The sequence below is a fragment of the Pipistrellus hanaki genome, assembly GCF_964339955.1.
Source record: "Pipistrellus hanaki genome assembly, chromosome: 4".
In the NCBI taxonomy this organism is placed as follows: domain Eukaryota; kingdom Metazoa; phylum Chordata; class Mammalia; order Chiroptera; family Vespertilionidae; genus Pipistrellus; species Pipistrellus hanaki.
This window is the reverse complement of record NC_140506.1, coordinates 88,782,235-88,809,770: the sequence shown is the minus strand read 5'-3', so window position 1 is coordinate 88,809,770 and position 27,536 is coordinate 88,782,235. Positions and strand designations below refer to the sequence as shown.

Sequence of the window (27,536 nt, the reverse complement as noted above, 5' to 3'; positions counted from 1 at the left end):
ATGAGACTGATGTCATCTAGTGGTTGGCATGAGAGCTCTGGAGCACCGGGTGTGTGCTTGCATTATCCCTGTTTTCTATCCCCTGCCATACTGGGGAGTCATTGGGATTGCTTTCTGTTTTCCCTCCTAGTTTCCTTATGTCACCCCCGCTCCCCATGAGCCAGTGAAGACGCTGAGGAGCCTAGTGAACATCCGAAAAGACTCGCTTCGGCTCGTAAGGTAACCCTTGACCTTGCCACATTCTTCAAACTAGGGGTTCACAACCAGGTGACTGTGCCCCATGGCGTTGGACTGTCTGGAGACATTTTTGGTTGTTACAGCTAGAGAGGGTGGTGGTATTCCTGGTATCTGGTGGGCAGAGACCAGGGAGGTTATGAATACCCCACAGAACACAGGATGCCCCCACAGCCAAGAATGGCGCAGTTCTGACTTGTCAGGGTTGATAAACCGCATTAAACCAAAAGACTTGAGGCTTCTGGGGCCATCTCCAACCCAAGAGAACTTGTCTTCCTTCCCGTGACAAGAGAAGGAGAACCCTGCATTCATGGGCCTTATTGTCCAAATGGAGTGGGCATCCAGAAAGGTGAGATGCAGCCAGGCAGCCAACTCAGGGCCCTCTGGGGTATGGCGTGCGCTGTGCAGGCTGGCCATGTTCCTGCAGGCATGCCCCCTGACCTACTGCCTGTCCCTCTGCTGCCTGGAAGGTATAAAGATGGTGCCAACAGCCCCACCGAGGACAGCGAGAAGCCCCAAGTCCTCTACAGCCTGGAGTTCACCTTCGATGCCGATGCCCGGGTGGCCATCACCATCTACTGCCAGGCGGTGGAGGAGTTTCTCAACGGGATGGCTGTGTGAGTCCCTGTGGCACATGGTGGGCCCCGGCAGCTCTGCGTCTGTCTGAATGAATGTATTTGAACTTTTAGAGGTTTTATTTGAAATAGGGTCTTTTGGACCCCAAAAGTTTGAAATCTGCAACTTCAGCACAACCACAGCTGGCCGCCACCAGTTTGTGGTAGTGCCATACCCAGAGGGGATGTGCAGAATGCACCCGTCTGTCCTGTGGGAGAAAACCACGTGGCAGCCAGACTTGATCTGGGGATGGAGTGGTGGTTGAGAGTTCTGGCTTTGAGTCTTTTTGCACATGAGCAACCGCAGTGCCAGTTTCTCAGGCCAGATGTGCCAAGGTCTTTGAGAGTATCCTTTGTCCTAGAGACAGAGAGCAGCCCAAGGGACAGCAGGTATGGGGTGGGGCACAGGGAGGCAGTGAAGGTTGTGTGTTGGATTCTTTTTTTTTTTTTTTTTTTTTTAAATATATATTTTATTGATTTTGTACAGAGAGGAAGAGAGAGAGATAGAGAGTTAGAAACATCGATGAGAGAGAGTCATCGATCAGCTGCCTCTTGCACACCCCCTACTGGGGATATGCCCGCAACCAAGGTACATGCCCTTGACCGGAATCGAACCCGGGACCCTTCAGTCCCCAAGCCGACGCTCTATCCATTGAGCCAAACCGGTCTCGGCGTGTGTTGGATTCTTGAATGGGGAGGAGATGCCAAGTTTATCAGAATTGAAAACATGTACTCTTTGACCCAGCCATTCCTTTCCTGGGAATTTATGTTGGGGATATGCTTACATGTGTGGCTAAGATGTATGCAGAAGCGGGTCCTAGAAGCCTTGTTTGGAAAAGCGAGATACTGGAGACCACCTGGTGCTCACCAATAGGGCCTGATTGCATCAGTTAGAGTAAAACTACAGTGGGACCGATGCAGTGTTCAGAGGACACGGCACCTCCATATAGGGTGGCTATAGGATAGCTCGGGTGCATGAGTATTGAAGGAGCAGAGTGTTGGTGGGCTGCTGTTGGAATATTAAAGAAGAGACACCCATGCATGACTAGGCCTCAGCTCTTCCAGGCGTGGTGCCTGGGTTGTGGATGGGCAGGGAAGCAGGTGGCTGGGAGCAAATACAAGGGTGTGGGGCTTGGGAGGGCACATGGCACTGCCAGGCGGTGGAGGAGTTTCTCAATGGGCGAGACAGTGTACATTTTTGTGCCATGTTTGTTCAAAAAAGTCAACAAACCGTAAAAAGCAAATGGAAGGGCATAGCCATATCTGGAAAGGTAGCCATGTTATCTGGCAGGTGTGGGCTCTGGAAGATTAATAATCAGGCTGGACAGAGCTGTGGTGAGCAGAGTGAGACCTTGGAGGCCCTCGGGGTGTGAGGGCCATGTGGCCACATAGACTGGCTTTCTGCCCCACCAGAGAAGGGCTGGGACTTAGAGGGTGGGACCTGTAAGTCAAGTTTCTACTAGGTCCCCGAAAGACCAGTGCCTGCCAGTCCCTGCCTCAGGTCCTGTGGTGGTGGGGATTGCCCCGAGGACAGCGGCAGCAGGGCATTGGCTCCTGGCAGTCTCACCTTCCTTTCTCTCCTTTAGGTACAGCCCCAAAAGCCCTGCCCTGCAGTCCGAGACTGTCCACTATAAGAGGGGGGTGAGCCAGCAGTTCTCTCTGCCCTCCTTCAAGATCAACTTCTCAGAATGGAAGGATGATGAGGTAACCTCCTGGCCTCTTGCCTGAATTCTCTCCCCTTTGTCAGGGCAAGCACGGTGTGGCCTGTTTGTTAAGATTTCTAACATTGGTAAGCATCAGGAGTAGCTGTGGACCAAGGTGTGTGTGCTCATTTGGGCATGTGAAGTGCAGCTCAGTCAGTGTTGACTGGACTGAATGATTAAGGCAAGACAGCCAGCCACAGCAGAGGCTCCAGTACCCAGCTTTGGTGTGGTTGTCAGGCCCACAAGACTACAGCATGGCAGAATCCCTTCCACTTAATGGTTCCCCAGTTAGGGACAGTAATTTACAGGATGTGATGGGTGTGCAATGCCGCTCTGTCTATAATAGCAAAAATCGGAAACAATGTTCACATCCATCACAAGGGAATTGCTTAGTTTACTGGTGTTATGGGAGCCACCATCTATATAATAAAAGCCTAAATGACCATATGGTGGAATGACCAGACTACTGGTTACTATGATGCGCACTGACTACCAGGGGGCAGAAGCTTAATGCAGGAGCTGATCCCTGGTGGTCAGTGTGCTCCCACAGGGGGAGCGCCACTCAACCAGAAGCCAGACTCACGACGCAGCGCTAAGGAGCAGTGAGCAGGCCGGCAGAAAGGCGTGAGGGGTCCCAGATTGCGAGATGGATGTTTGCCTGCTGACTTAGGCCTGATCCTCATGGGAGCGGGCCTAAGCCAGCCAGCAGGCAGACATCCCCCAAGAAGTCCCAGACTGCGAGAGGGCGCAGGCTGGGCTGAGGGACCTCCCTCTTTCCTGCCTCCAGTGCACGAATTTCATGCTCCAGGCCTCTAGTATACTTAATGTGGGCTCCCTGGCTCATGTCTATTATGGGATGCCATGCAGTCTTAAAGCACATGAGAGATCTGTGTATTCTGTACATACTCATGTGGGAAGCCTGTTCTGGGCTTGAAGAAGACCAAGTTGCAAACAAATGCAGTATAGTCTCATGTATGTGGCATCCACAAAAATGCACAAAAATATTTCTGCAGGTATAATGTATGTGTATATAATTCTTGAGGAAAAACCAGAAAAGAAGCTCATCAAACTGAAGGTTATTTCTGCAGAGGGTTGTGGTGTATGGAATACACACATTGATATGTATACCAGGCCTGTGTCTGTGGGGTCTGCATTCATGGATTCAACTTGAATGGAAAATATATTTTTTAAATATTATGTTGTTGGTAATGTGTACTATGTAGTTAGGCCATGATGGGATGGTTATGTCTGTACTGAACATATACAGACTTTTTTTTCTTGTTTTATTCCCTACACAATACGGGATAACAACTATATAGCATTTACATTATATTAGGTACTGTAAGTAATCTAGAGATGATTAAAAGTATAGGAAAAGATGCATGTAGTTTATATGCAAATACTACTCTATTTTATTGAAAGGACTTGAGCACCTGAGAAATTTGGTATCTGAGGGGGGTCCTGGACCCCAGCCCTCATACTGAGAACAGACTGTATAGTGTGAGTGTTGACACTGTACACACTTCTGTACTATTTTTGTTTCATTGTTTTTGTTTTGTTTTGTTTTTTTACCAATTTATTAAGGTATAATTTATATACCAAAAAATCCACCCATAGTTTTATTTAGAGATTTTGATAAATTTATGATCACAGCTATTAACAATCCAGTTTTAGAATCCAGTTTCCATCCTTCTTATAGGATCTCTTCTGCCCATTTACAGTTAACCTCTGTTCCTACCCCAGACCCTGGCAAACACTCATCTACTTTCTGTCTCTTTAGATTGGCCTCTTCTGGAAATTTCATATAAATAAAATCATATATTAATTGACCTTTTGTATCTTTTACTTAGCATCATTGTCTTTTGGCTGTTGGCTACTTTACATAATGGTACTATTTTATATATAAATTTTTGTTTGAATGCATGTTTTCATTTGTCTTGGCTATAATTTGCTATTTATTTATTTTAAAATATTAGTTTTATTTATTTCAGAGAGGAAGGGACAGGGAGAGAGAAATAGAAACATCAACAATGAGAGAATCATTGATTGACTGCTTCCTGCAAACCCCACCCTGGGGATCAAGCCTACAACCTGGGCATGTGCCCTTCCCACGTTGCCCAGAGGCCCACGGTGGCTGGGGCAGTGTGGAACACCTGCTGTGCGATGCAAGTGTCCGTCGTTGTGTGGTCCACACACCCCCCCCCACCCCCCCCCCCGCCGCCGCTGCTCTGTGCCTGCATATGCAAATTAACCTGCCATCTTTGTTGGGTTAATTTGCATAGCCACTCCTGATTGGCTGGTGGGTGTTGTGAATGTATGGTCCATTTGCATCTTACTCTTTTATTAGTGTAGATATTATGACATGTTTCCAGGTCAGTGCTCACAGACCACCTCTCTGCTAGTTCCCCTCTTATCCCCCTTGGGGGGGGTTCCATATATTTTAGTCAAAGCCACGTTTCTTTCTTCTTCTGCCCTTTGCCTTTTTCCTATTTCCTGGTGTCCATCTGGCTTGGGGTTTGCAAAGACCCTGTCTGGTGGGGAGGATCTCTGTGCCCAGAGAGCCCGGGGTGCCAGAGTGCTAGGCCCCCGCCAGGCCATGTAGGGAAAGAACAAAGAGGTTGCCAGGAAGCCTGTCAGTGACTCAAGCTGGCATCAGCTGCCTGGTTCTTTCTCCTGATTTAGGGGGTTGCTTTTCCTTAAGAAAGCTTCTCTCCTTGCAGTAAAAATAACCTATCCCTCAGGTTCTCTGTGGTGGGTGGAAGCCTCTGTTCTTTTCCAGCATGCTTAGCTCTGACTGTGTGGAGCAGGAATTTGTGGGGAGATGGTTCTCGCTCCTCAGGTCCCCACACTCCTTGGGCCCCTCCTTGTTCTGTCAAGGCACTCTAAGCACGGCCCAGGACCCAGGCCATATGCGCAGGGAGATCCGGGGTCACAGTATCCCCCTGGTGTCCATCTCTGTTCCCCTGGCCCAGCACTGAGCCGGCCAGTGTAGGTTTCTGCTGGAGTTACCGGCATTAGTTGACCAAAGGCACTCTGACACCCTTGGGCTCTTTGGGCACAGGGATCCTCCCCACCAGACAGGGTCTTTGCAAACCCCAGGTCAGATGGGGAAACAGGCTGGGTTAGGGAGCTACACTCTGACCTGTCCCAGCACCTGGCCTCCTTCCCAATCCTGCCTCCCACCAATGGCCTGGGACCCACAGGCATCTTCCAGGCCTCTCTTGTGCAGCCCCTGCTGCGGGTGTCCTCAGTTGGCTGTCTCTGTCCTGTGTGCTCGGTGTGACCTGCCCAGGTGGACGGGTGGGAAGTAGTGCGGCCTCCAGCTTGAGAGTGGCTGGGACCACAGGGATGGAAGCCGGAGGAGAAGGAGAGGGACGGAAGGTTTCTCCTTGAGTTCAGACCAGCCACGTGGTCCCTTTGCTTTCCTTCCATCTTGGGTTGGGGCCACACCAGGTACCTTTCTTCTTAAGGTTGAACACAGTTCCATGTGACCCAGCACTTGCACGCCTGGTGTGCCCAGGTGAGCTGAGAATGGCTCAAACAGCTGCTTATCCAGCATTGTTCATCTCAGCACTGGCCATGGCAGCCAGAGGGGAACAACCCAATTGCCCATTAGAGGTGACCAGTCTGGCCACACGGCAGAATATTACTCAGCCTTGAAAAGGAGAAAGCACTCACTGCTGTCGCCTGGGGGAGCCTAGAAAGCATGCTGAATGAAAGAAGCCAGACACAAAAGACAGAGAGCAAACGATTCCGTTTCTATGAAATGTCCAGAACAGGCAAGTTCTTACAGCGTATAGAGTGGGGGCAAGGGGATAATGAGAGTAGTATGTTAATAGGAACATGCGTTCTGTTGGGAATGATAAAAACGTTTGGAAATGGATGGTGATGATGGAAGCAACACCTTATGAATACTTAATGCCATAGAATTGAATACAAACTTGCCATTTTAAACATTTTTATCTTTCAACACACACCACACACCACACACACACTCACACTCACACTCACACACAGGCACAGCAAGGGCTCTGTCCTCGCTGCTGTCTGTCCCTCAAGCTCTGCTGTGAAACCACTCTCCCTGCACCTTCTCCAGTGCAGTCTACCCATCTCGCCTCCTTTTCTCCTCAGCTGAACTTCGACCTGGACCGGGGAGTGTTTCCAGTGGTCATCCAGGCCGTGGTGGACGAAGGAGACGGTGAGAAGCCTTCCAGCGAGTGCACCTTGTGGGAAGAACCATTTCCCGAGGCCCTCCCCCGTTAGCAGGGAGGAGTGTACCCAGAAGTGATGAAGGATGGAGGAGCCTTCTTAGCAGGTTTAGGACCAGCTCTCCATCTCCGCTCTGGGGTCCCCGTGGTACTTCTCCTACCTGGGGCTGCAGGGCCTCACTCCAGCTCAGGAATTTCTGGCCAGCAGGTTCCCACCCCCTGTGGCGAGGCCCTATGCCAGTGCCTCGCTCCCGTGGTGGTAACATCAGCTAGACAGCCTCCAGGCCTGTCTGCTCTGCAGTGGAATGATGGAGTCCGTTTTCAGGGAGCAGCAGAGATCTGCAGGTTCTCCTCAGGCCACGCTGGGTTCCTAACTGACCCAGCCAGGCCTGCCCAGTCTCCCTTCCACTGCCGTGGGCTTCAGGCCCCCAGCCTGGGGTGTGAATGCCAGAGCTCTGCCAGGGCTCCTCAGCCTGCCTGAAATGTCCCTTCTGTTCAGAGTGAGACAGCAGGTGTTACGAGTGGTCACTTTGGAGGAGGGGAGAGATGTGCGCCAGAGGGAGGTCGGGTCCCCAGTCGGAGGAAGGTTCTAGGCAGCAGGCTGAGAGCGGGAAAGCACTGCTGAGAGGAAGAAGAGGAAGAGGGGGTGGGGCCAGCAGCGCTCTGAATGCTTTCTCCTCTCTCCTCTCCTGGGCAGTTGGGGAGGTGACTGGCCATGCCCATGTGCTGTTGGCTGCCTTTGAAAAGGTAAGTGCCATCCTGCCCCTTGATCTGGGAGCTGTGGGCAGAGAAGTCTGATCTTGGGGGTTTTGCCAGGCCATGTGGGCTTAGTGCCTGAGGCCCAGGGCAGATGGAAGGTTCCCTAGTCGATCCAGGCTCCCGGGGAGATGATGCATTTCAGGAGGCTGGGCCTTGAAGTCGAGCGTCACCATCAGGCTTTTCCTAGGGCCTGTGGTGTGTGGTGGGGGCGTGTTCTGGGAAGCCAGTCCTCTACAAGTCCCTGTAACCTGCCAGTACCCGGAGCGCGGTGCCCACTTGGAGGGCTCGGGTCAGACCAGTTTCCCTCTGGGATTTGAGGGGATCGTCCAGGCCACTAGCTCCCAGGGCAGACATTCATTGCACTCTGTCCGGGAGGGTAGAATGGCCCCTAGCTTGTTGTAGCCTCAGTATGCAGTAGGTGCTCAGTGAGTGCTGGTGGGGTGGGTGAGGGTGCCACCTGCATTGTATGGTCCTGGACCTCTGTGGGTGGTGGAGGGAAAAGAGGGTTCCACCTAGGGATACCCCACGTGTAAAGGGGCCATTTGTGTGAGAGGGCTCATTTAATAGTGCCTGTAGTCTGCATTACATATATTTGAACTTCTTTCTACAAAGATCTGAGTCCCCAGGCTGCCCAGGTGTCCATGTGTTATGGCTGTGTTTGCGGGCGCAGTTGGTGGCAAGGACGGTGTGCCTCACCACTCTCTCCACATTAGGATGTTGCTGGGTAGAGACAGTCCCACTGGCCTGTCACTACTGGTCCTGGGGCTAGGCAGTTTGTGTCATCCATGTGGTGAGTGAGCCCCCTGCTGTGCTGGGACAGGGTCCCTGTTCACTTAGACCTTTAACAGAGATAGTGGGGTATGTCCTGTGTTTGAAAACGCTGCGCCTGACACCCTACCCCTAGGGCTCTGACATTGGCTGGTGCTCTGTATAGTATTTTTGGCACCAGTCAGTGGCCTATGGTGACGAGGATTAGGGACCTCATGAGGAAACCAGGCCCAGTCTACTTGTTTTGGAATTTCTATCCACTCCTGGGCATCCTGCTGACCCCCAGCTTCTTCAGCCGGGTGTGTGTCTGCAGTCCTGAGATTTCTACGCGCAGAGCCTGGCTCTTTCCTGTGATCTGGGTCATTCCAGATGCCCAGAGGTCAGTATAGCCAGGCCTGAGACCTTTCTGGCCCCTTTGCCAGGTGCTCTCCCTGGCCTCCTGAGGTGGTGGCGATGCCAAGTGCCCGAGCGGAGATGGGCCCTCTGCCTCTCCAGTTCTGGGCTGCCAGCTGTGTGCTCTCAGCCTGGCTGGAAGCGACAGGAACTATTTACCCATCTGCTTCTCTGGCCGAGGCGGATGGGCCTTCGCTGGCAAACATTTCATCGGCTGTGCTTCCAGTTTAGGGCTCAGTGAGAAACTGTGTTATTTTTGGAGTCCAACTTCTGTAGGAACCCATCAGCTTTACCAGAAAATGCACATGTACCTTAATTAATCTTGTCGACTCTGAGTAGTATGTCTCCCAGATACCACTGAACGCGTTTGCTCTAGTTTGTTCTCATAGTTTTTAGATCTTTGGGTTTTCCCCACACGGTGCTTGGCTTCCGGCCTTCTGTGGTGGGCAGCACCCCCTGGCCCAGGTGCGCACGTTCTGGAGCTGTGTCTCTAGGTCAGGTCTTTTGAGGGCCAGGACTGGGGTCTAGTTCTTGCCGTCCTGGTGGTTGTGAACTTGAGTGTGCTTGAGAGCTACGCAGGGGGGTTTGGTTTTTGTAGGTCAGGGTGGGCCCCAGGAGGTGGTATCTTTAGAAGGTGCTCAAGGCCAGGTCAGAGGCCGAATTTGGGTCTTTAGGCTTCACGAGGTCCCTCCTTTCTCCGGCCATGGATGTGGGCTGACCAAGGAAGGGTCTGTAGCTGGCTGAGCAGTGCCACGTTAACCTGTGCTTTCCTCCCTGCAGCATGTTGATGGCAGTTTCTCCGTGAAGCCGTTGAAGCAGAAGCAAATTGTAAGTCTGTCAGAGGAAATGTCATGAGCCCTTTTGATTCAAAAGACACATGTGCACACCCATCCAGTAGTCTCCGGGGATTATTCTCTCTACCCACCACGGTGGCTGTCGGTAGCTAGTGACAGGCCTGTTGACTTGTCTGTCATCGTTGTGGGCTCTGGGAAGTCAGGGTCAGGGTCGTCGGGTGTGTGTATTACATACCCACCATGCACAGGAGTATTGACTGTGGTAGCCCTGAGCCTTGTCCAGCGTGAACATCATAAGCTTTCAGTAACTGTTCGCTGAATGAAGGAACGAACAAACGGACAGAGGAGGGAAACTGGAAACAAACCGAAGCCTCCCCTCCTCCTCCTCCTCACAAATCACGGAAAATGCCGCAGTGTCCGGCAAAAATGGATTTACTTAATATGTGAGAGGAAAGATGGGATATTTTGGAACAAGTGGGAGCTGTAGAGAAGTACAGCTTTTCGGTCAGTAATCCATGGGCCTGCACCGGGATGAAATATTCTGGCGTCCTCCACACGGTGAACATTGAGAGATGGGTCCCCTGAACTGTGCCACGCTGCCTCTTGATGTTGAGTCTGATTTTTTTTATTTTTATTTTATTGATTTTTAACAGAGAGAAAGAGAGCTAGAAACGTCGATGATAGAGAAACATCGACCAGCTGCCTCTTGCACACCCCCTACCGGGGATGTGCCCGCAACCAAGGTACATGCCCTTGACCGGAATCGAACCTGGGACCTTTCAGTCCGCAGACCGACGCTCTACCACTGAGCCAAACCAGCTTAGGCTTGAGTCTGATTTTAACAGTGGCCATAGTGGGGCCTGTTTCCAGTCCATGTTAGGTTATTTTTGTAGGTAGCTGCTCAGGTGTATATGCCACCAGGAATGGTGTTGGTTAGTTTTTTAAAAGCGGGGTAAGGGGAACTCTGGCACATCCAGACTTGAAGGTGGCAGAAGGGCTGGAGATCCTAGGGATGGTCAGGGCACTTGTCTTGGGAGAGCACTATGGCTCTCAGGAGGCATGTTTATGTCCATAGAACTGTGGGAAACACACAAGTTCAGACCACTTTTGAACAACGCCAGGGTGAGGCCTGAACCTGATCATGCTTGTAGGGCTGGTGGTGGGTGAGTCCATAGTGCTTTTTCTCCAGGTTGGGGACAGTCAGTGTGCCGAGGGTGTGGTTGCTGGGCCTGTGTGAAGCTTGGCTCAGAGCCCTCTCTGGCGGACAGGACCACCTGCGCCCCAGCCCTACTCCCATGCTACTAGTTGGGCTGGGCAGGTGGTAGTGCCTCTCTACTCCCTGCCCCCTCCTGGCATTGGACCCACTCTCTGGGGTTGGGACTGGACAAGAATTCCCAACTTTGCCTGCTTCTGGGACCCAACCCTGGTGTCTTGGAGATGGTGCTGAGGAGCCCTTGAGTGGGGGCTGGCAAGTACCCAGATGCCTCTTTGCTCTCCAGGTAGACCGGGTCAGCTACCTGCTGCAGGAGATCTATGGCATCGAGAACAAGAACAACCAGGAGACGAAGGTATGTGCTGTGGTGAGCACGCACCGTGACTGCAGGCTGGCCTCACTCCCCCCCTTCCCTTCCTCTTGCAGGGAAGCAGGCTCATGAGAATGATTTGCCGGGGACCCCTCGCCCTGGCCAGGAAGGACCCCCCAGGTTGATGTAGATGAGCCAGTTTCCTTCCACTCCTTCCCCTGGAGGCCCTGGGACCCCAGGTTCCATCATTTTTCCTTAATTTTTCAAAGGAGTTAACAGTTCAATGAATTTGCTTTTTCCAGCAAATTCAGTGGCTTGTTAGCATCGTTGGGCTGTGGGCTGGTAGGGTCCCCTCTTGCCCGACTGGGCTTAGGCAGTGCTGCCTTGGCCTTTCTGTTCTCACAACCATCGGTGAGCCTCACTGCGTCCTGCCGGCTGGCTCCTCCCCTGTGGCTTTGTGAGGGGAGGGGTGCTTCACTGATAGCTGTGACAGAGCCGTGTCCGGCAGAGCGTGTCTGGCACAGCCAGGAAGTGAGCAGAGAATCAGCTAGTGCCTTTGTCACCATTTTTAAAGGCACACTAGCACGAATGGAACTGCTGCCTTTTAAAAAGTCTCCAGAAGTCTCACACACCAGCAGGAACTGGCCAGAGGCAGGACAGGGCAGCTTGGCCAGGCCTGAGCCTCAGATGAGCGCTCTCTGCTTGATTCACATGTTTTACACCAGAGGTCACTGGCTTTCTATAAATATTTTCAATGTGACTGGCCTGCATGTGTCCATTGGATCTGTTCACCACTGCCATTAGAGCACTGAAGCAGCCAGGCAATATGGGAACAACTGGGTGAGGCCGAATTTCAATAAAACTTTATAGAAACCGAGCAGGCCATAGCTTGCTGATCCCGGTTTTAGAATGTTTCTGCCTCTTGATCCAGATTTTGTTTTCTAGAAGCTGCGTTTACTTGATGAAAATACGTCAAACAAGTTAGAGCTGTCTCATTTTTTTGTTTATTTGTCTTAACCAAATAAATGGGTGCCTTCTGGAAGATGTGTTCTAGTGTTGTGTCTCTTCCACATTTTTTCTTTGGTTTTGGGAATAGAAATAGACCCGAGTTTCTTGATTTGGGGGCTATACCTCCTCTTTGCTGTGGGGTGGGCTTGGGCCGGATCTGCGCCTGCTGCCCAGGGAGCGGGACTCTGGGCTGACTGTGGAGGCGTCCTATTCTGCAGCGACCTTCCTCCACCCTCACGGGCTTCCCTTTGCCCCCAGGGGCCGTGGGGGCCGCCTGGTGGGGCAGCCAGGAGCTGGAAGGCCCCTTCCCGGCCCCTTAGCTGGCCTCCAGCCTCCAGCTCTCGGCTCTCAGAAAGCCGCTGACCCTCAGCCTTCGTTGTCCCCGCAGCCTTCGGACGAGGAGAACAGTGACAACAGCAATGAGTGTGTGGTGTGCCTGTCGGACCTGCGGGACACGCTGATCCTGCCCTGCCGCCACCTGTGCCTGTGCAACTCCTGTGCCGACACGCTGCGCTACCAGGCCAGCAACTGCCCCATCTGCCGGCTGCGTGAGTGGGCCCGCACAGGGCAGCCGGGGCCCTGGGACTGACAGGCCATCCGCTCCCAGTTGCAGCGAATGGGAGTCTGGTGGTTAATGCCGGTAGCTCACACTACGGCGATTCTGCAGGCATGTGGAAGGTTCAGATCTCAAAAGGCTGCCTCCAGAAAAGCTGGACTTTCAGGACGGCCGGGAAGGGTGCTCCGGGCAGGTGTTGGCAGTGATGCTAGAACTGGACAGAATTTTTTTTTTTTCTTTCTTATTGTATTTATTGGGGTGACACTAGTTAACAAAATTATACAGATTCAGGCACAACTCCACAACACATCACCTGTACACTGTAGTGTGTGTTCCTCTCCCAAGTCACCTCTCCTTCCATCACCTGCGTAGACATTGCATTGTCACGAATGTTCACATACATGTCTGCCTGCCTGTGGTCACTGTAACTTCCAGGAAGAGACTCGCAATGTCCAGGGTTCACTGTGTGTGTGTTGCTGGTTGGCAGGTGTAACTTAAAGCCACTGTCTAGGCCAGTGGTCGGCAAACTCAGTCAACGGAGCCAAATATCAACAGCACAATTGAAATTTCTTTTGAAAGCCAAAATTTTTTAAACTTCTTCTAACGCCACTTCTTCAAAACAGACTCGCCCAGGCCATGGTATTTTGTGGAAGAGCCACACTCAAGGGGCCAAAGAACCGCATGTGGCTCAAGAGCCTCCGTTTGCCGACCACAGGTCTAGGGTATAGCCAGAGGGTCAGAGGCTGGCTGTGTCCTCTCTGCCGCCTCTAAAAACTTCACTGAGTTGGGGCAGCATTGTCCTGACCTCTGCCTTCCTCGTGTGACTGTTCTGCCTGAATTGGAAACGTGGCTGGTGCTGGGATCGCTGTGGTGGGGGTGGGGTCAGTGCCCCCGCAGCTGGGCGGGTCTCAGTGGTGCTGGAACGGCTGCTCTGTGCCTGACACCAGCCCTTCCCTCTGCACAGCTTTCCGGGCCCTGTTGCAGATCCGGGCGGTGAGGAAGAAGCCAGGAGCCCTGTCTCCCGTCTCCTTCAGCCCCGTCCTGGCCCAGAGCGTGGACCATGACGAGCACTCTGTAAGTGCCTCTTCCGTCGGCATTGGGGGGTAGAGAGGTGGAGGGAGGAGGAGCCTGGAGGAAGCCCTGCCTTCTTGTTAGGCAGCCAGACGCTTCCAGGCCCTGCCTTCCTGTTAGGACAGTGTCTGGCTCCCTGCCCTTGGAGCAGTACCTGGCCAGGACCAAGGCTGGCTGGCCAGCACCTCCACCTCTGGCTCCCGGGCCTCTGTCTTCAGCTCCCAGAATGGCCCCACAGGAGCTGGAGCTGCAGTGCTGTCACCGCCACCCCACCAAGTCAGACAGCGAGGGCACCCCTGTGTTTGGGAAGGGAGGGCTCCTTCCCAGGTGGCTTCTCTGCCCACCTCTCCATTCTGGGCACACAGGAGGGCCCCTCAGCAACCGCCCACTGCCCTTGCTCCTGAGAAACAAGGTCACCTACTGCAGGCAGACGAGGCGTGTTGGACTCTGGCTTTGGAGAGAGGTGGGCAGACACTCAGACAGCGAGACAGATATGTACGGGCAGAAACGGGCGGAGGGACAGAGACAGAGAAGTAGAGACAATGCAGAGATGTGGACAGACACAGCTAGGGCAGGAGACAGACACAGAGAGAGACACACACACAGACAGAGATGGGGATGGGGGTGGAGAGGACAGGCCGAGGTGAGCAGATGGGGAGGAAGGACCAGGGAACAGGTGCCCGGCAGGTCTGGGTCTCAAGCTCCCAGGTCCCTGCTGGACACGAGTGTTGTCAATTGTGAGTGCGTTCTCTTGGCTCTCAACTGAGGGTGTTTGGACCTAGTGATTCTCAGGGGTCCTGCCAGCCCTTTAAAAAGAAAAAGGGACTCGCCCTCTAGACTGCGCACCCAGAAGACAGGGTCCGCTGGGCCAGCGGGTGTTATGTGTTCGACCCACATACTGTTTCTGAGAATTGGGCTAATGTTTAGAAATCTGGAAATTTCCCTTAAAACCAAGACTGATTTACCTTTCAAAATTTGAGTGTGTAGTCTTGAAGCTGGAGCAAAGGCAAGGCTTTCCCTGGGGGTGGACCCCGTCACCTCCCCTCTCCTGGGGCAGCCACACTGTCTGTTTTGCCTGCTGGGCCCTGTGGACATCAGGGTTTATGACTCAGCGTAGGCCCCCCACTTGTTTGACATTGGACTTGGTTACAGACACTGCACACTTCCTCCAGCAAGGAGTTTTGGGTGTGATTTGCTCCGGGAAGGGAAGCCTGGGGAGCTATCTCCCAGGGTAGCCGCTCAGGTGGTGGGTTTTGTCGCTTGCGTGGTACTCTCCCGGTTTCTGTTTGCCCCTCGTATTTAGCCTGGGAGCTGTGGTGCTGCCCACAGTGCAGGGTGGGCTGGGGGGGGGTGGGTGGTAACCGCCAATGCCTTCCTCTCCCCAGGGTGGTTATTGTCCTCCCTGTTACCCGTAGGAGCCATTTCCACGTCGTACCAGAGAGAGCCCAAACTAGGCATTTTCTCCAAAGAGTTGGGGTGATTTGGGGCTGATTTTTCTACCCAGCCACCATTAGGACTTGGAAGCTGGTGATAAGTTGTTTTAAGAGGCCTGCAGGTCCCTTCCCCATGCCCAGCCAGGCCCACTTGTGTGGGGCACCCAACCACTCTCACCCCCCCCCCCCGCCCACCTGCTACTTGAGGTGACCCAGACGGCGGGTGGGCATTGGGGTGGGGGTGGGCTCCACCAGCAGCACAGCTCCCAGCCAGGCCCCTGCGGCCAGACCTGCATTTTGGCAAGGTCCCCACAATTCATGTGCATGTTAAGTTGCGAATGCACTCCCCAAAGCCAGCAGACCAGACCGACCCCAGCCATCCAGCTCCAGGGCCATACGGAGGGTAGTAGTTGTAAAATGTATGATTTTTATTTTGACAGTGTCCCTTTAAAAAATCAAAGTCGCACCCTGCCTCACTGGCCAGCAAGAAACCTAAAAGGGAAACTGTAAGTGTGTTTGGCCCTGTGGCCGTGTCTCTGCCCCTCACCCTGATTATTAAGCCAATGACAAGTACGGGAAGTCATTTTTGGGAAGTCATTTTCACCCCAGGTTGACGTGTTTGGTTGATTTTATCTGTCAAATCCACTCTCCCCAGTCCTCGGCTTCCCTGCTCAGAAAAGGAGTGTGTGGAACAAGCAGAGCTCAAGGTCTGTCGCAAAAAGCCAGTCTCTTGGACCCCCCGCCAGGCAGCCAGGCACACCGGCCTCAGGCGCCCCTCCCGCCAGCTCTGCTCTGCGCCTGGTCCAGTGCCCGTTTCCCTTTGTTTCTTGCTGGCAGTGGAATGATGGAGGTGGAACTAATGTGGCTGCTAGATTTTGCAAATAGCACTCCTAGCGCTTGCTTGTCATTCTACACCCCCTGCTCTCTGCCCCTTGGGTTTTAGCTCTTTGGGCCAAAGATTGGGTTTTCTGCATTTTCCCTGCGTTTCGAGGAGCAGGCTGGGGGCTGGAGAGTGTGTGGCAGCCAGGCTGGGCCTCTGGTAAAGCGTAGAGGTGGAAGTCACTGGGGAGTCAGTACAGATAGGTGTTTTTCTTTAATGGGGGATGAGGTGTTCACAGTAATTATTTACCTTTAAATTGGAGATGGATTGGGAGCAGGGCACCACTGGCTCAGGTGACCTGGGGATCGGGAAGTGCTTGCTGAGGGCAAGAGGCCCCATCCTGACTCCCCTGCCTCCTCTATGGTCCCAGGATTGCTTTACCACCTTTCTTCCTGCCAGTTAGATGGGCAGGTAGGCCTGGCCGGTGTGGCTCAGTTGGTTGAGCTTTGTCCCGTGTACCGAGATAGCCAATTTGATTCCTGGTAGGGCACATGCGCATGGCAGGTGGCTGCCTCGATCCCCAGTAGCGGACGTGCAGGAGGCAGCTGATGGATGTTTCTTTCTAAAAAAATCAATAAAAACACGAAAGAAACAAGCAGGTGGGCCGGTGAGGGTTCCACGTAGGGAGCACTTTGGGACATTTGCCCTTCACCTGTTTAACGTGAGTGAGGACAGGTGGCTGCCCCACTCTACGGGGCCCAGCACTGATAGGCCCAGCACTGAGCATCTCCCTCTCCCTTCACCTTTAACCCTACAGCCAGGCTGTTGATGTCATTTATTTGGGGGAAACCGAGGTTCTGAACCAGGGGGCCTGTCAGAATCACACGTCATCCCGCGGATGCCTGCCCAGGCCCACGAGGGTCTGGTGCTGGGCCAGAAGTCTGTGTTGTCGGGCAGAGCTCCCCGGGACCAGCCCTCCCTGGTCTAGAACACGTGGTTCCCTGGTTTCTCTCAGCTCTGGCATGGCTTTGCTCTCCACCTGCTGCTCACTAACCCCTCTCACTCTCTGCCCCTGCCCAGGAGCACACAGCCGGCGGGGCTGTCTGAGGCTCGGGTGTCCTCTCCCTTCCTGTCAAATGGGGCGTTTGGGTGTTCAAGGCTGTGCTGCACTGATGGAGGGGGATGCCCGGGCCGGCGCTGCTCTAGAGCTCCTGGCGCCCTCTGCGGAGGGAGGGCTTAACCCCTGGAAGGTGGAGACACAGGAGAGGGTCAGAAGCAGGTGCCGGGGAGAAGGCAGGGGCCGCCTCGGGCATAAGCCCGGCAGTGGGCAGGGAGCCTCGCCAGCGCCTCCCTCACCCGCTCTTGTCCCCTCAGAGCTCAGACAGCATCCCGCCGGGCTATGAGCCCATCTCTCTGCTTGAGGCACTCAACGGCCTCCGGGCCATCTCCCCGGTCCTCCCCTCGGCTCCCCTTTACGAAGAGATCACCTACTCGGGCGTCTCGGATGGTCTGTCCCAGGCCAGCTGCCCCCTGGCTGGGCTTGATCGCATCATGGAAAGCAGCCACCAGAAGGGCAAGTCGCGGAGCAAATCCCCCGACAGGTGAGGCCGGGCCGAGGCCGGGGTTCCCGCTGGGGGGGCGTCTGTGGGCCACCGCCTGCTCGTGGCCGGGGCACAGGAGGAGTGTGCCAGTAGACGGGAAGTGCGAAGCAGGGTTATTTGTAGTTTGAAACAATTTTATGACGTGTTTTTGGTGACCACCAGAAAGACTAACAAGACCAGCAGCGGGTTAGGCTCCGGGTAAGGTTGATCTCAGCAAAGGCAACAGGAGTGCAGTGTCCCAGGCCACCCCGTAGGGCGTGAGCGCCGTTGCACCAGGGGAGCTGTTGGAGTTTCAGGGTCCTGGGTTTTCTGGGATTGGTCACATGGGCACCTCCTGCTGTGCGACTAGTGAACCGGGATTGCCATCCCTCCGTAAGGAGCCTTCCAGCCCGGGCCCATCGTGGCTCCCTTGGACACAGGCTGGGCTCTGCCAGCCTTGCCCTGGCGATCTTTCCTCTCACACGTGCTGGTTTTTCACTAGAGAAGTATACAGAGGGCACGGGTTCGATAAAGCCAGCTGTGGCCCCATGACTAATACACATGGCAGAATCACTTCAAAGATGCAGAATCATGGGCATCTCCTGCAGCCCTTCAGCCCAGAAGTATGCCATTGCAGTTGTCCTCTCCTTTTTATTTTATTTTATATTTTATTGTTTTTTTTACAGAGAGAAGGGAGAGGGATAGAGAGCTAGAAACATCGACCAGCTGCCTCCCGCACACCTCTCACTGGGAATGTCCCCGCAACCAATGTACATGCCCCTGACCGGAATCGAACCCGGGACCTTCAGTCCGCAGGCTGACGCTCTATCCACTGAGCCAAACCGGTTTTGGCTGTCCTCTCCTTCTTGAAATAAAAAGCGGTGTTAGGCCTGACCGGCTTGGCTCAGTGGATAGTGTCGGCCTGCAGACTGAAGGGTCCCGGGTTCGATTCTGATCAAGGGCACATGCCTGGGTTACGGGCTCGATCTCCAGTGGCGAGCATGCAGGAGGCAGTCAATTGATGATTCTCATCATTGATGTTTCTCTCTCTCTCCCCCTCCCTTCCTCTCTGAAGTTAACAAGAATATATTAAAAAATAAAAATAAAAAGCCGTGTTTAGGCCTTGGTGAGTGCCCAGGTGGACAGTCTCCATGCCGCTAGCTGGTGCCCAGTTGGCTAGTTCCTAGGTACATCTGCCCCACAGCTCCAGGCACAGCTCCCTCCCGTGGAGCAGCTTTGGTGAGGCCACTTTTCTCACCCACTTGTCTTCTACCCTCCTCTCTGCCCCAGCACCCTGCGGTCCCCATCGTCCCCCATCCACGAAGAGGATGAGGAGAAACTCTCCCAGAACTCGGACGCCCCTCCCCTGCCGAGCGGGGCTGGGCTGGTGCTAAGCAGCTCCCCAGAAGTGAGTTCCCGCCCTGCCCGCCCTCCTCGGTCCTGCCCACTGAGCTCTGAGTCCCCACTGCCTGCTGTTTGCCCCCGAGACCTGTTTCCTGGTGTGCCCGGCCTGCCTGCCATCACTCAGGCTCATTTTCCCTTGTTTCCTAGAGTTTCCTCACGGAGGAGGCTGATGAGAGGTCATCGCTAAAGCAAGGTGAGCCCCTTTTCTTAAGGGCAGGTTCTGATCCTGCCTGTCTGGGAGGGCAGGGTCTCCAGCTCAGATCCCCCAGGGTTCCTCCTGGGAACCACTGCTCAGGGTCTCAGCACAGCCCGCAGCCACACCTGGCTTTCCCTCCCACCATCAGCCTCGGCAGGAGTGGCCATTTTATATCCCACCCGGATCATTCTGCGCATGGTCAGCTCTCCGGCCTGGCCTTGGCTGTGCCCACCCTCAGAGGTCCTGCCAGCACCTGTGGGCAGAGGGCTCCGCTGGTCCAGGCCTCCCGTGCGGGAGTGCGGGGCTTGCTCCTCTCCTGACGGGAAGTTTAGTACGTAGCAGCCTACAGGGTCAGGACCCAGCGGCCCACCGCCGGTGCTGGCTCTGAGCCGGGGACGGCCTTGCCTGGCCTCGCAGTGGTGTGGGACACAGGGAGGTGCTTCCCTCTGCTGGCTGGGGATCCGCCATCTCCGCTGTCCTGGTCCTCTCTCCCCGCGTGGACAGGTGAGGAAACAGCCCCAGGGCTGGTTTGGGGGAGGCCAAGGCCACTTAATTTAGAGTTAACAGAGCCAGGAGCGGCCCTTGCTGGCTGCCCCCCAAGCCTGCAATCTGGTAAAGGTCCCCAAAATAACATGCAGACGCTCCATTGCTGTGACCCCTTCTTCCTTGGCCAGCATTGCACTGTGGGGACCCACACCCCTTCCAGGAGCAGCCCTGCACCCCACGGATGGTGCCTGGGTTTAGGGGTGTCTGTTCCTTGAAGCACCGTGCCATTCTTTCTGTCTCTCAGGCCTTGGCTCCCCACCTCCCTCAGGGTTGGCTTTTCCTGCTGGTGCAAAGCATGTGCTTGGCCTGGGCAGCCCCCTGCTGTGCCGGGTCACAGGGTCCGGACCCCTGGCTGTCGGAGAGAACAGTGCAGGCCTGCGGCTGAGCTGATGTGGGAGAGGAACAGCCGCACTGGGGGCCCATGGGAGTGTCCATGCAGGACCAAGGGCTGTCAGCCTGCTCACCCAGGAGGATAAACAGGAGAGTTACATCTGCTACCATTTTATCTTGTTTTTTAAACTTGGGCGTTTTTTAATGATAAAATGAAACGGAAGCCCATGCTGAGGGTGTGAGAAAAGATAGAGGGAGAATGGGGTCCAGGGAAAGCAGAGGGGGTGTCAGGAGACCTAGGGCCCCAGCAGCTGCAGTGCCCTCGGGAAGGAAAGGCGGGTTCCTGGGGGTCTCAGCCAGAGGAGTGGCAGCCCCCCCTGCTGGTGGGCCCCTGACCTGCTCTCTCCTCTGCAGGGAGCCGTGTGCCCTCCATTGAGAACGTCCTCCAGGATGGCAGCCCTGAGCCCTGTGGCTGCTGCCAGCCTGGCCCACCTACCGACATCTACCTTCCAGGTAATAGCTCTCAGCCTGGGGTGGTGCTGTGACCATCTCATGGCGTTGGGGGCCTACTGGTGCCCTGACCATCAGGGAGGGGCTGACCTGTGGGGAGCCTGCCCCCTCCCTCTGGCTCTGAGCTCATGCTCCTTCCGTCAGTCCCCATACACAGCCAGGCTGTTTGCATAGTCATCCCTCCTGCAGCTCCCGGCTCTTTTGTCAGAGCCTGTGCCAAGGCCTCTTTGCTCAGAGCCAGCTTAGCTTCAGGAAGGCAGGAAAGGCTGTTTAAGGACACGGTCCTTTTCCCGATTCATCTCCTGCCATTGCCGTATCTTCCTACATCCATGGCTCTGGCATGTTTGGGCCTCTGCCCCAGGGAGCTGTGAACAAAGCCACCTCCTGCCTTAGGCCTGACACCAGCTTTCCTCCACCTGCCCGAGGTCCCTGGTGAGGCAGTGCATCCCGCGCCGGGCTGCAGCAGGACGGGCTGCTGTGTTGGGTGCCAGAAAGGCTCAAGGCAGCTGGGAACAGTCCTGCTTCTCTTCTCCTTTCTTCCCAGGGCCCTTTGGCCTCAGCCGCCCTGCTCTCTGCTCCTCTGGGCCAGAATCCTCTGCTTCAAATCCTGGGCTCCACAGATGGGGGTAGAGTGGGGGGCTTTCAGATGCTCGTGCTGGCACCTGCTAGGATACCATCTGAGGTTCTGGAATCAAAATAGATAGTTGCACTGCCCTAGAGAGCCTGGCTCCTGCCGGTCCCCGGAGCCGTTGCTGCCGGTCCCTGGTGGCCTGGCTTGAGCATTGGGGACTGTGACGGGCTTTGGTTTGGAAGGGCCTCTTGCCCCCACCCTGGCTTCGGGATCAGCAGCGAGTGGCTTTGCAGACAGAGGGTCACCAGGTGTGTGAGGAAGCAGGACAGCTGTTGGTTCGGTGGCACATATGGGCCTGCCCAGAGGGATGCCCACGGTAAAAGCATCCCTTAGAGTGACAGAATTCCAGTAAGTTCTTTGAGAGGACTTCAAGTGTTTCATTGTGATTCACATTTGGGCTGAGGTGGCCAGGAGAGGGACTGGGCTTTCTGGAGCCACAAGCCTCCACTCTGGCCTCCTTGGGCCCAGAGTCCTTGGCCTGAGCTGCAGTGTGGGGTGAACAGGCTCAGAACCCACAAGCCCCTCTGATGCACAGTGAAAGGGCTTCTGAAGTGGCCAGAGCCATCGCCCCTTAGGACCTAGCTGGACATGCCTGAGGGTGAGGCCTGATCGGTAAGGCCAGATCCCACACAGCCTGTGCAGTGCCACTCTCACCCTTCGCTCCTCGAATGGCCCCGAGAGCTCAGGGTCTGCAGGGTTGGGACAGGCCACAGCTGCGGGGCTCAGCCCACAGGTGAGACAGGACTTCTGGCCTCTGGCTCACCTGTGGGGCGGGGAGCAGTTGCTGTGGAAGTGGTAGAGGAGAGGCCTGAGTCTGCATTCAGGGTCTGAGGGACAGTGAGGTGGGCAGTATCCGGCTCCTGAGCCCGGCCCCACCCTGGCTCTGCACCTGTCCGCCCACAGGGCCGGGTGGGTTCTCAGCACCTCTCAGAGCTCAGAGGGGGTGGCAGCGGTCCTCACAGAGGCGCACACTGTGTGAGCACACATCATGTCTTCTAGTCACATGCTGGGCCTGCTATTCTGCTACTGGCTTATTTCAGTTAGGTGAGATCCTTAGCTTCTTTCTTTCTTTCTTTCTTTCTTTCTTTCTTTCTTTCTTTCTTTCTTTCTTTTTTTAAAATATATTTTATTGTTTTTTTACAGAGAGGAAGAGAGAGGGATAGAGAGTTAGAAACATCGATGAGAGAGAGTCATCGATCAGCTGCCTCTTGCACACCCCCTACTGGGGATGTGCCCGCAACCAAGGTACATGCCTTGACCGGAATCGAACCTGGGACCTTTCAGTCCGCAGGCCGATGCTCTATCCACTGAGCCAAACCTGAACATCTTTCACATGTGAGTTTAAGAATGTGAACACGCACACTGGGGTGTCTTCATTCTTTATAAAAACTGCACAGCCACTCCGGAGGGATGAAACATTATTTAGTGACTCTTAGTGTTCCGTGTTGATGTTGGCACTGGGGGGAATCCATAAATGGAAAACCTTGTCACCACAGCCCTTCCTGGGCCCCACTTCCCAGCAGGGCTCAGCACTGCCCAGCCCCCCAGTCCTTCCACGGGCTTCCTCTGCGTAAGAATTGTCCCAGGACTCTTTTTCAGTAATACATTTTCAGCCAGTACCCACCTTTTGCTCCAGCACATCGGTTTGTGTGGGTTTTCATGTCCAGTCCCACCCCCTCAGGGCCCTTGTCCTAACGTCAGTGCGTGTGCTGTGGGTGTGCTGTCTGTCGAGCCTTTGCTAACCAGGCTTCCGTCTCTCCACAGCCCAGGCGCCCGACTCCTGTTCTGTTGGCATCGAGGAGTAAGCTGGTACGCTCGTGGTGGGTGGCTCCGAGGGGCATCCTTGGCAGGGGTTAGAGAGAGAATCTCCCAGCTGCCTCTCCCGCTCCCGCTCCCGCTCCCTCCAGGCGGTTCCTCCCCATTCCCCAGCTTCCTCCACATCCCTGTCTTCCCTTGGTCCTGGATTCTAAATCCCAGCTCTCCCAGTGCCCTGCCCCTTTGTCCTGGGGGGCTCAATGCTGGCTGTGGGGCCAGAAATTCTGCCATCGGGACCAGGCTGCCCAGTCAGGCTGTTCCAGCCTTTAGGGCCCAGGAATGGGGACCCACCCGAGCTGAGATCCCATCATTGCTGCTACTGAACTGGCCTCCTACCCACCTCTGGAACCTTCCGTAACACCACAGCACTCACGTCAGTCTGCCAGGAGCCGCATGAGGTTGACTCCCCACCTGATAGGGAGGCGCCTCCTACCTGGGTGACCAAGCAGACGTTTTACAGAAGGCAGTTCCAGGAGCACCCCGAGGCCTAGGCCATATGTGCCGGGGCCCCTTCCCCTCCTCCGTATGACATTGGCGGCTCTGGGGAGGCTGATGGTACAGAGCCTGGTGCTCGGGGGCCCTGGGTTTCTGGAGACACAGGCCAGGCTGGTGCCGGCCTTCCTCCCGGTCAGCTGCCCTGAGCCCACGCTGTGGTGTCTGTCCACTCGTTTTGACGGCTGCTCTTGCATTCCCATACAAACCTCCTTCCTCCTCACACATTTCTTCTGACAAATCTTACCCTCTACTGAAACAGGAAACTGTTATCCTTTTTTTTTTTTTTAATGTTTTTATTGATTTGAGAAAAAGGAAAGGAGAGGAGGAGAAAGAGAAACTGATTGGCTGCCTTACACTCCATTCTGGGCATCTAGCCTGCAAGCTGGGCATGTGCCCTGACCAGGATTCAAACCATTGACCCTCTGGTGCACAGGAGACGCTCAGCTGACTAAGCCACAGCAGCCAGGGCAGGGTCCTGCCCTTTGATATCGCTGGTCCCAGCCTCCGCCCTGGAAGATGTTCAGTGTTGCAATTTAGGTAAAACTTCCAGAAGCAGGAACAGGTCAGAGCTACAGGGAGATGCCCTTCACCTGGCAGAGCTGCCTCTCTGCGCACACCACAGCGCCTCAGGGAGCAGTCCCCTCACCTCTGTGTCACAGAGGACTGGTGGCAGACGCACTGCTCGGTTTGCTACGTGAAGACGCCAGTGGAGCCCACGTTCAAGTGGCTGGGTGGTGACCATGCTTTCTGCAGCTCTGCTGCTGCAGCCCCCGTCAGGGCCCCTCACCCCAGCGCCCGAGCAAGGGCACACCCTGTCCGGGGACAGGGCACCTCACGCTTGGGGAGGCACCTGTGGTAACAGCAGGCCTCTGAGGGGGGCAGGCGAGGCGCCTGGGTCTGCTCTGAGCACTGGCTGTGCGTCCACTCACTTGGCCTGGGGCTGGCCAATCCCAGCCTAAGTTCGTCAGGAAGGCCGGGGGTCAGCAGCCAAGGTGCCCTGTTCGTCCCAGGGCTACAGCTGCTGCTGGACCACAGACTGCATGTGCAGAGGGGGTGCTGGCTGGCCCGCCCTTCAGGCTTTAAGGTTGTGGGAACCTGGAGCTGGAGCGGTGAAGGGAGCAGGTGAGGCGGGATGACTCGTCCAAGCCTGACCCTCCTCCCTCTGCTCCCTCTGCAGGAAGGCCCACCTCCGCGGAGACGCCGGAGCCTCCTCACCGCCGACCCCACCTCACCTCTGGTGGCCCCAGTCCTGACGTGGAGGCCACCGACGGACTCGACTCTGAGAGCCTGGCCAGGCTGGCAGCATGGAGCCCTCAGCTCCCCAGACTTTGCCAAGGGGCTGTCTGGACTCCATTGAGACCCCTGGCCTCTCCTCTGCACACCCTCCATAGCCACGGCTCCAGGGGGCCCTGCGACCCTTGACTGAAGAGCACAGTGGACTGTCCCCTCTGACAAACCTTTTCCTGTCGTCTCTGTTTTTGTAAATGGTACACGATGGAGGACAGCCCCTTTCTGCCTCAGGCACTGAGCCCTGAGTTCCCCCAAATGTCTTGTTGGCTGAGTGGCTGGGGCTGGAGGCTGGCCACCCACCTGTCCCAGATTGGCTTTATCCAGCCCCCAGCCAGTGGGAGTTGACACCTGAGAGCATTTGTCGGGGGGTGAAGGACTATCTCACAGGGGGTATGACTGGGGGGCTTGTTGGGAAAGGAAGGAAGTGGGTCCGAGTCACGGTCAATGAAGGAAACGGTGCCTGTGCCCTTCCCCTGAGTCCGTGGCCTGGCTGGCACTGCTGCTTTGTGTCCCCTTTGTGTCCCCTTTGGTGCAGGGCTGTCTCCTGTAGCTCGCAGCCCTGCCCTGCGGCCCTGCGGCAGCCTGGGTTCTGCACTCAGGCCCAGGTCTGGTTCTGGGCCTGCCTCTTCCCACAGGCAGGGGGCAGTGCACAGCCTATTGGCAGCAGTCGGTGTAGTGGCCCCTGCACCTTCTCAGAGGTGGCTTTGCACACGTCCTCAGACCCCTCCAGGTGGAGGGCTTCCACTCAGCTTGTCGGCCCGCTCAGGGAGGGATCTGAGCAACTTTTCCGCTTCCTCTGTGTCATTTAAATGTCCCTGGTGTTTCTCTCTGATTTGTTCTGTCTGGGGCTCCCGTGGTGGGACCTGCCTCCTGGAGAAGGTCCCATTTGAAGTGGTCTTGTCGTTTTCTGAAGATAAACCACCTGGGCAATAGAAAAGCAGAGGAGGCACAGGCTGCCCAAGCAGGGACCTTGGCCTGGTGGGTGGGTGGGTCTGTGCAGCTCCCCAGGGGCCAGTACTTTTGGGCCTTGGATTAGTGGGTGCAGAGGAGCTCGCTTTCTGAGGAGGATGGTCTGGGAGCATCCACACGACTGGGGGCTTTGTCCATAGGGTCCTGTTCTCTCTCCGGTGGCTGTGAGCAGAGCGCTGCCTTATGCACAGCTCTCGGCCACACTCAGGCCACCTTCCTCAGCCACTGGGCTCCCTGTCTCCCCTCCCCTCCCGCCCACTGGCGTGCTCATGGGTGCACATGTGCACACATACAGGCTGGCTGTCTCTCTCACCCTCATCACCCACCAACTCCCTGGCCTCGCCATCGGCATTGGTGCCAGAACTCCGAAGGACAGGATGCAGACTACCCTGTCTTGGACTTACACATGTTATCATTTGATGTATTCTGATTGGCTAGTTTTTGTTCGTTTTTACTGTATATTTATAGTAATAAAATCATGCAGCAATATCCTGTTCATTCCTTTTTCCACATAGCACTGCAGGACCTCACCTGTTTCTCGGCCAGGAGGCAGGACTGCTGAGTGGCTAGTGGTGGTTCTGACACCCTTATAGCAGTGGCAGCACCAGTTTGTGGCCACAGCCCGTTTCATGTGTAAGACATCAGTGAGGTCTGTTGTGGCCACTGTGCTGATTCTTGGGTTGGACCGAATGGCTTCAGGGGATTCAGCTCCGTCTTCTGAGCAGGTGGAGAAGGAGCCAGGCCTCCAGGTTTGTGAGAGGCTGCTGTGGCCCTCAGCGCCATGTTCTGTGTCGCCGATTCATCCCATAGATGTTTCCTGACCACCTACTGTGTGCCAGCAGAAGGCAAGATGGACAGGGTCCAGGTCCCTGGGAAGTTGTGTTCTAGTCAGTGAGACTGCACAAGTAAATCTACATCTTCCCAGATTTGGTTATCATTAGGAAGAGTCAGCAGGTGACAAGATGGGGTCACACGGGGATTTAATTTAGCCCATAGCCTGGCAGCTGGCACAGCAAGTGCAAAGCCCAGAGATAGGAGTGAGCCTGGGATGTCCACTAAGTGGAAAGAAGCACACATGGCCGAAGTGTCTGAACTGGGATTTGGTTGCAGATTCTGTAAGACTTCGTAGGGGCAATCAGAGGCTTATTCTAAGAAAAGAGATTTTTAAGCCAGAGAATTAACTCACTCCTGATGTCAGGTGGAGAGTGGATTAGAGGGGCAGGTTTGGCTGCCATGATGCTGGAGCCCAGCTGGGAGCCCTCTGCTTGGCTCCAGTTTCCCTGCCTGGTGAATGGTTTCCCAGGAGGGAAAAGCTGGTGCCCAGAATGCCAGGCAGCACTGCACCTCCACCCCCAGCTTTTTTGGTTACCGCCACAGACCTCTTTGTGTGTGTATCCTATATAATAAAAGGCTACTTTGCAAATCGACTGAACATGGGATGACCGGTCGCTATGACATACTGACCACTGGGGTGGAGACGCGTCAGTGTTCCCACAGGGGAGTGCCGCTCAGCCAGAAGCTGGACTCATAGCAGTGGTGGTGGCAGGAACCTCTGAAGCAGCCAGACATCCCCCCGAGGGCTCCCGGACTGCAAGAGGGCATGTGTGTGTGTGTGTGTGTGTGTGTGTGTGTGTGTGTGTGTGTAGAGAGAGAGAGAGAGAGAGAGAAAGAAAGAAAGAAAGGGAGAGATAGAAACATCAATGATGAGAATCATTGACTGGCTGCCTCCTGCACACCCTATACTGGGGATTGAGCCCGCAACCCAGGTATGTGCCATGACCAGGAATTGAACCACGACCTCCTGATTCATAGGTTAAAGCTCAACCTCTGAGCTACGCCAGCCACCCTCTTCTTTTTTTTAATTCTCACCCAAGGATATGTTTATT

The 27,536-nt window shown here is 55.0% G+C and overlaps 1 protein-coding gene across 3 annotated transcripts in view; it reads left to right on the top strand.

Annotated features, from left to right (window-relative positions):
- Positions 1 to 26,139, top strand: part of MGRN1 (mahogunin ring finger 1) — a 42,084-nt gene extending 15,945 nt beyond the window's left edge. The window contains exons 3-18 of one of the 3 annotated variants that reach the window (XM_084882336.1): positions 131 to 219; positions 662 to 851; positions 2,435 to 2,552; positions 6,683 to 6,749; positions 7,457 to 7,506; positions 9,460 to 9,507; positions 10,973 to 11,041; positions 12,393 to 12,552; positions 13,525 to 13,634; positions 15,505 to 15,570; positions 17,259 to 17,485; positions 18,755 to 18,872; positions 19,016 to 19,061; positions 20,355 to 20,453; positions 22,846 to 22,890; positions 24,569 to 26,139. In XM_084882336.1, coding sequence (XP_084738462.1) covers positions 664 to 851; positions 2,435 to 2,552; positions 6,683 to 6,749; positions 7,457 to 7,506; positions 9,460 to 9,507; positions 10,973 to 11,041; positions 12,393 to 12,552; positions 13,525 to 13,634; positions 15,505 to 15,570; positions 17,259 to 17,485; positions 18,755 to 18,872; positions 19,016 to 19,061; positions 20,355 to 20,453; positions 22,846 to 22,886 — 1,407 coding nt within the window. In that variant the 5' untranslated portion in view covers positions 131 to 219; positions 662 to 663 and the 3' untranslated portion in view covers positions 22,887 to 22,890; positions 24,569 to 26,139. The remainder of the gene's footprint in view (positions 1 to 130; positions 220 to 661; positions 852 to 2,434; positions 2,553 to 6,682; positions 6,750 to 7,456; positions 7,507 to 9,459; positions 9,508 to 10,972; positions 11,042 to 12,392; positions 12,553 to 13,524; positions 13,635 to 15,504; positions 15,571 to 17,258; positions 17,486 to 18,754; positions 18,873 to 19,015; positions 19,062 to 20,354; positions 20,454 to 22,845; positions 22,891 to 24,568) is intronic. The other 2 variants (XM_084882334.1, XM_084882335.1) reach the window with 2 other exon arrangements.
- Positions 26,140 to 27,536: the final 1,397 nt, after the last annotated feature.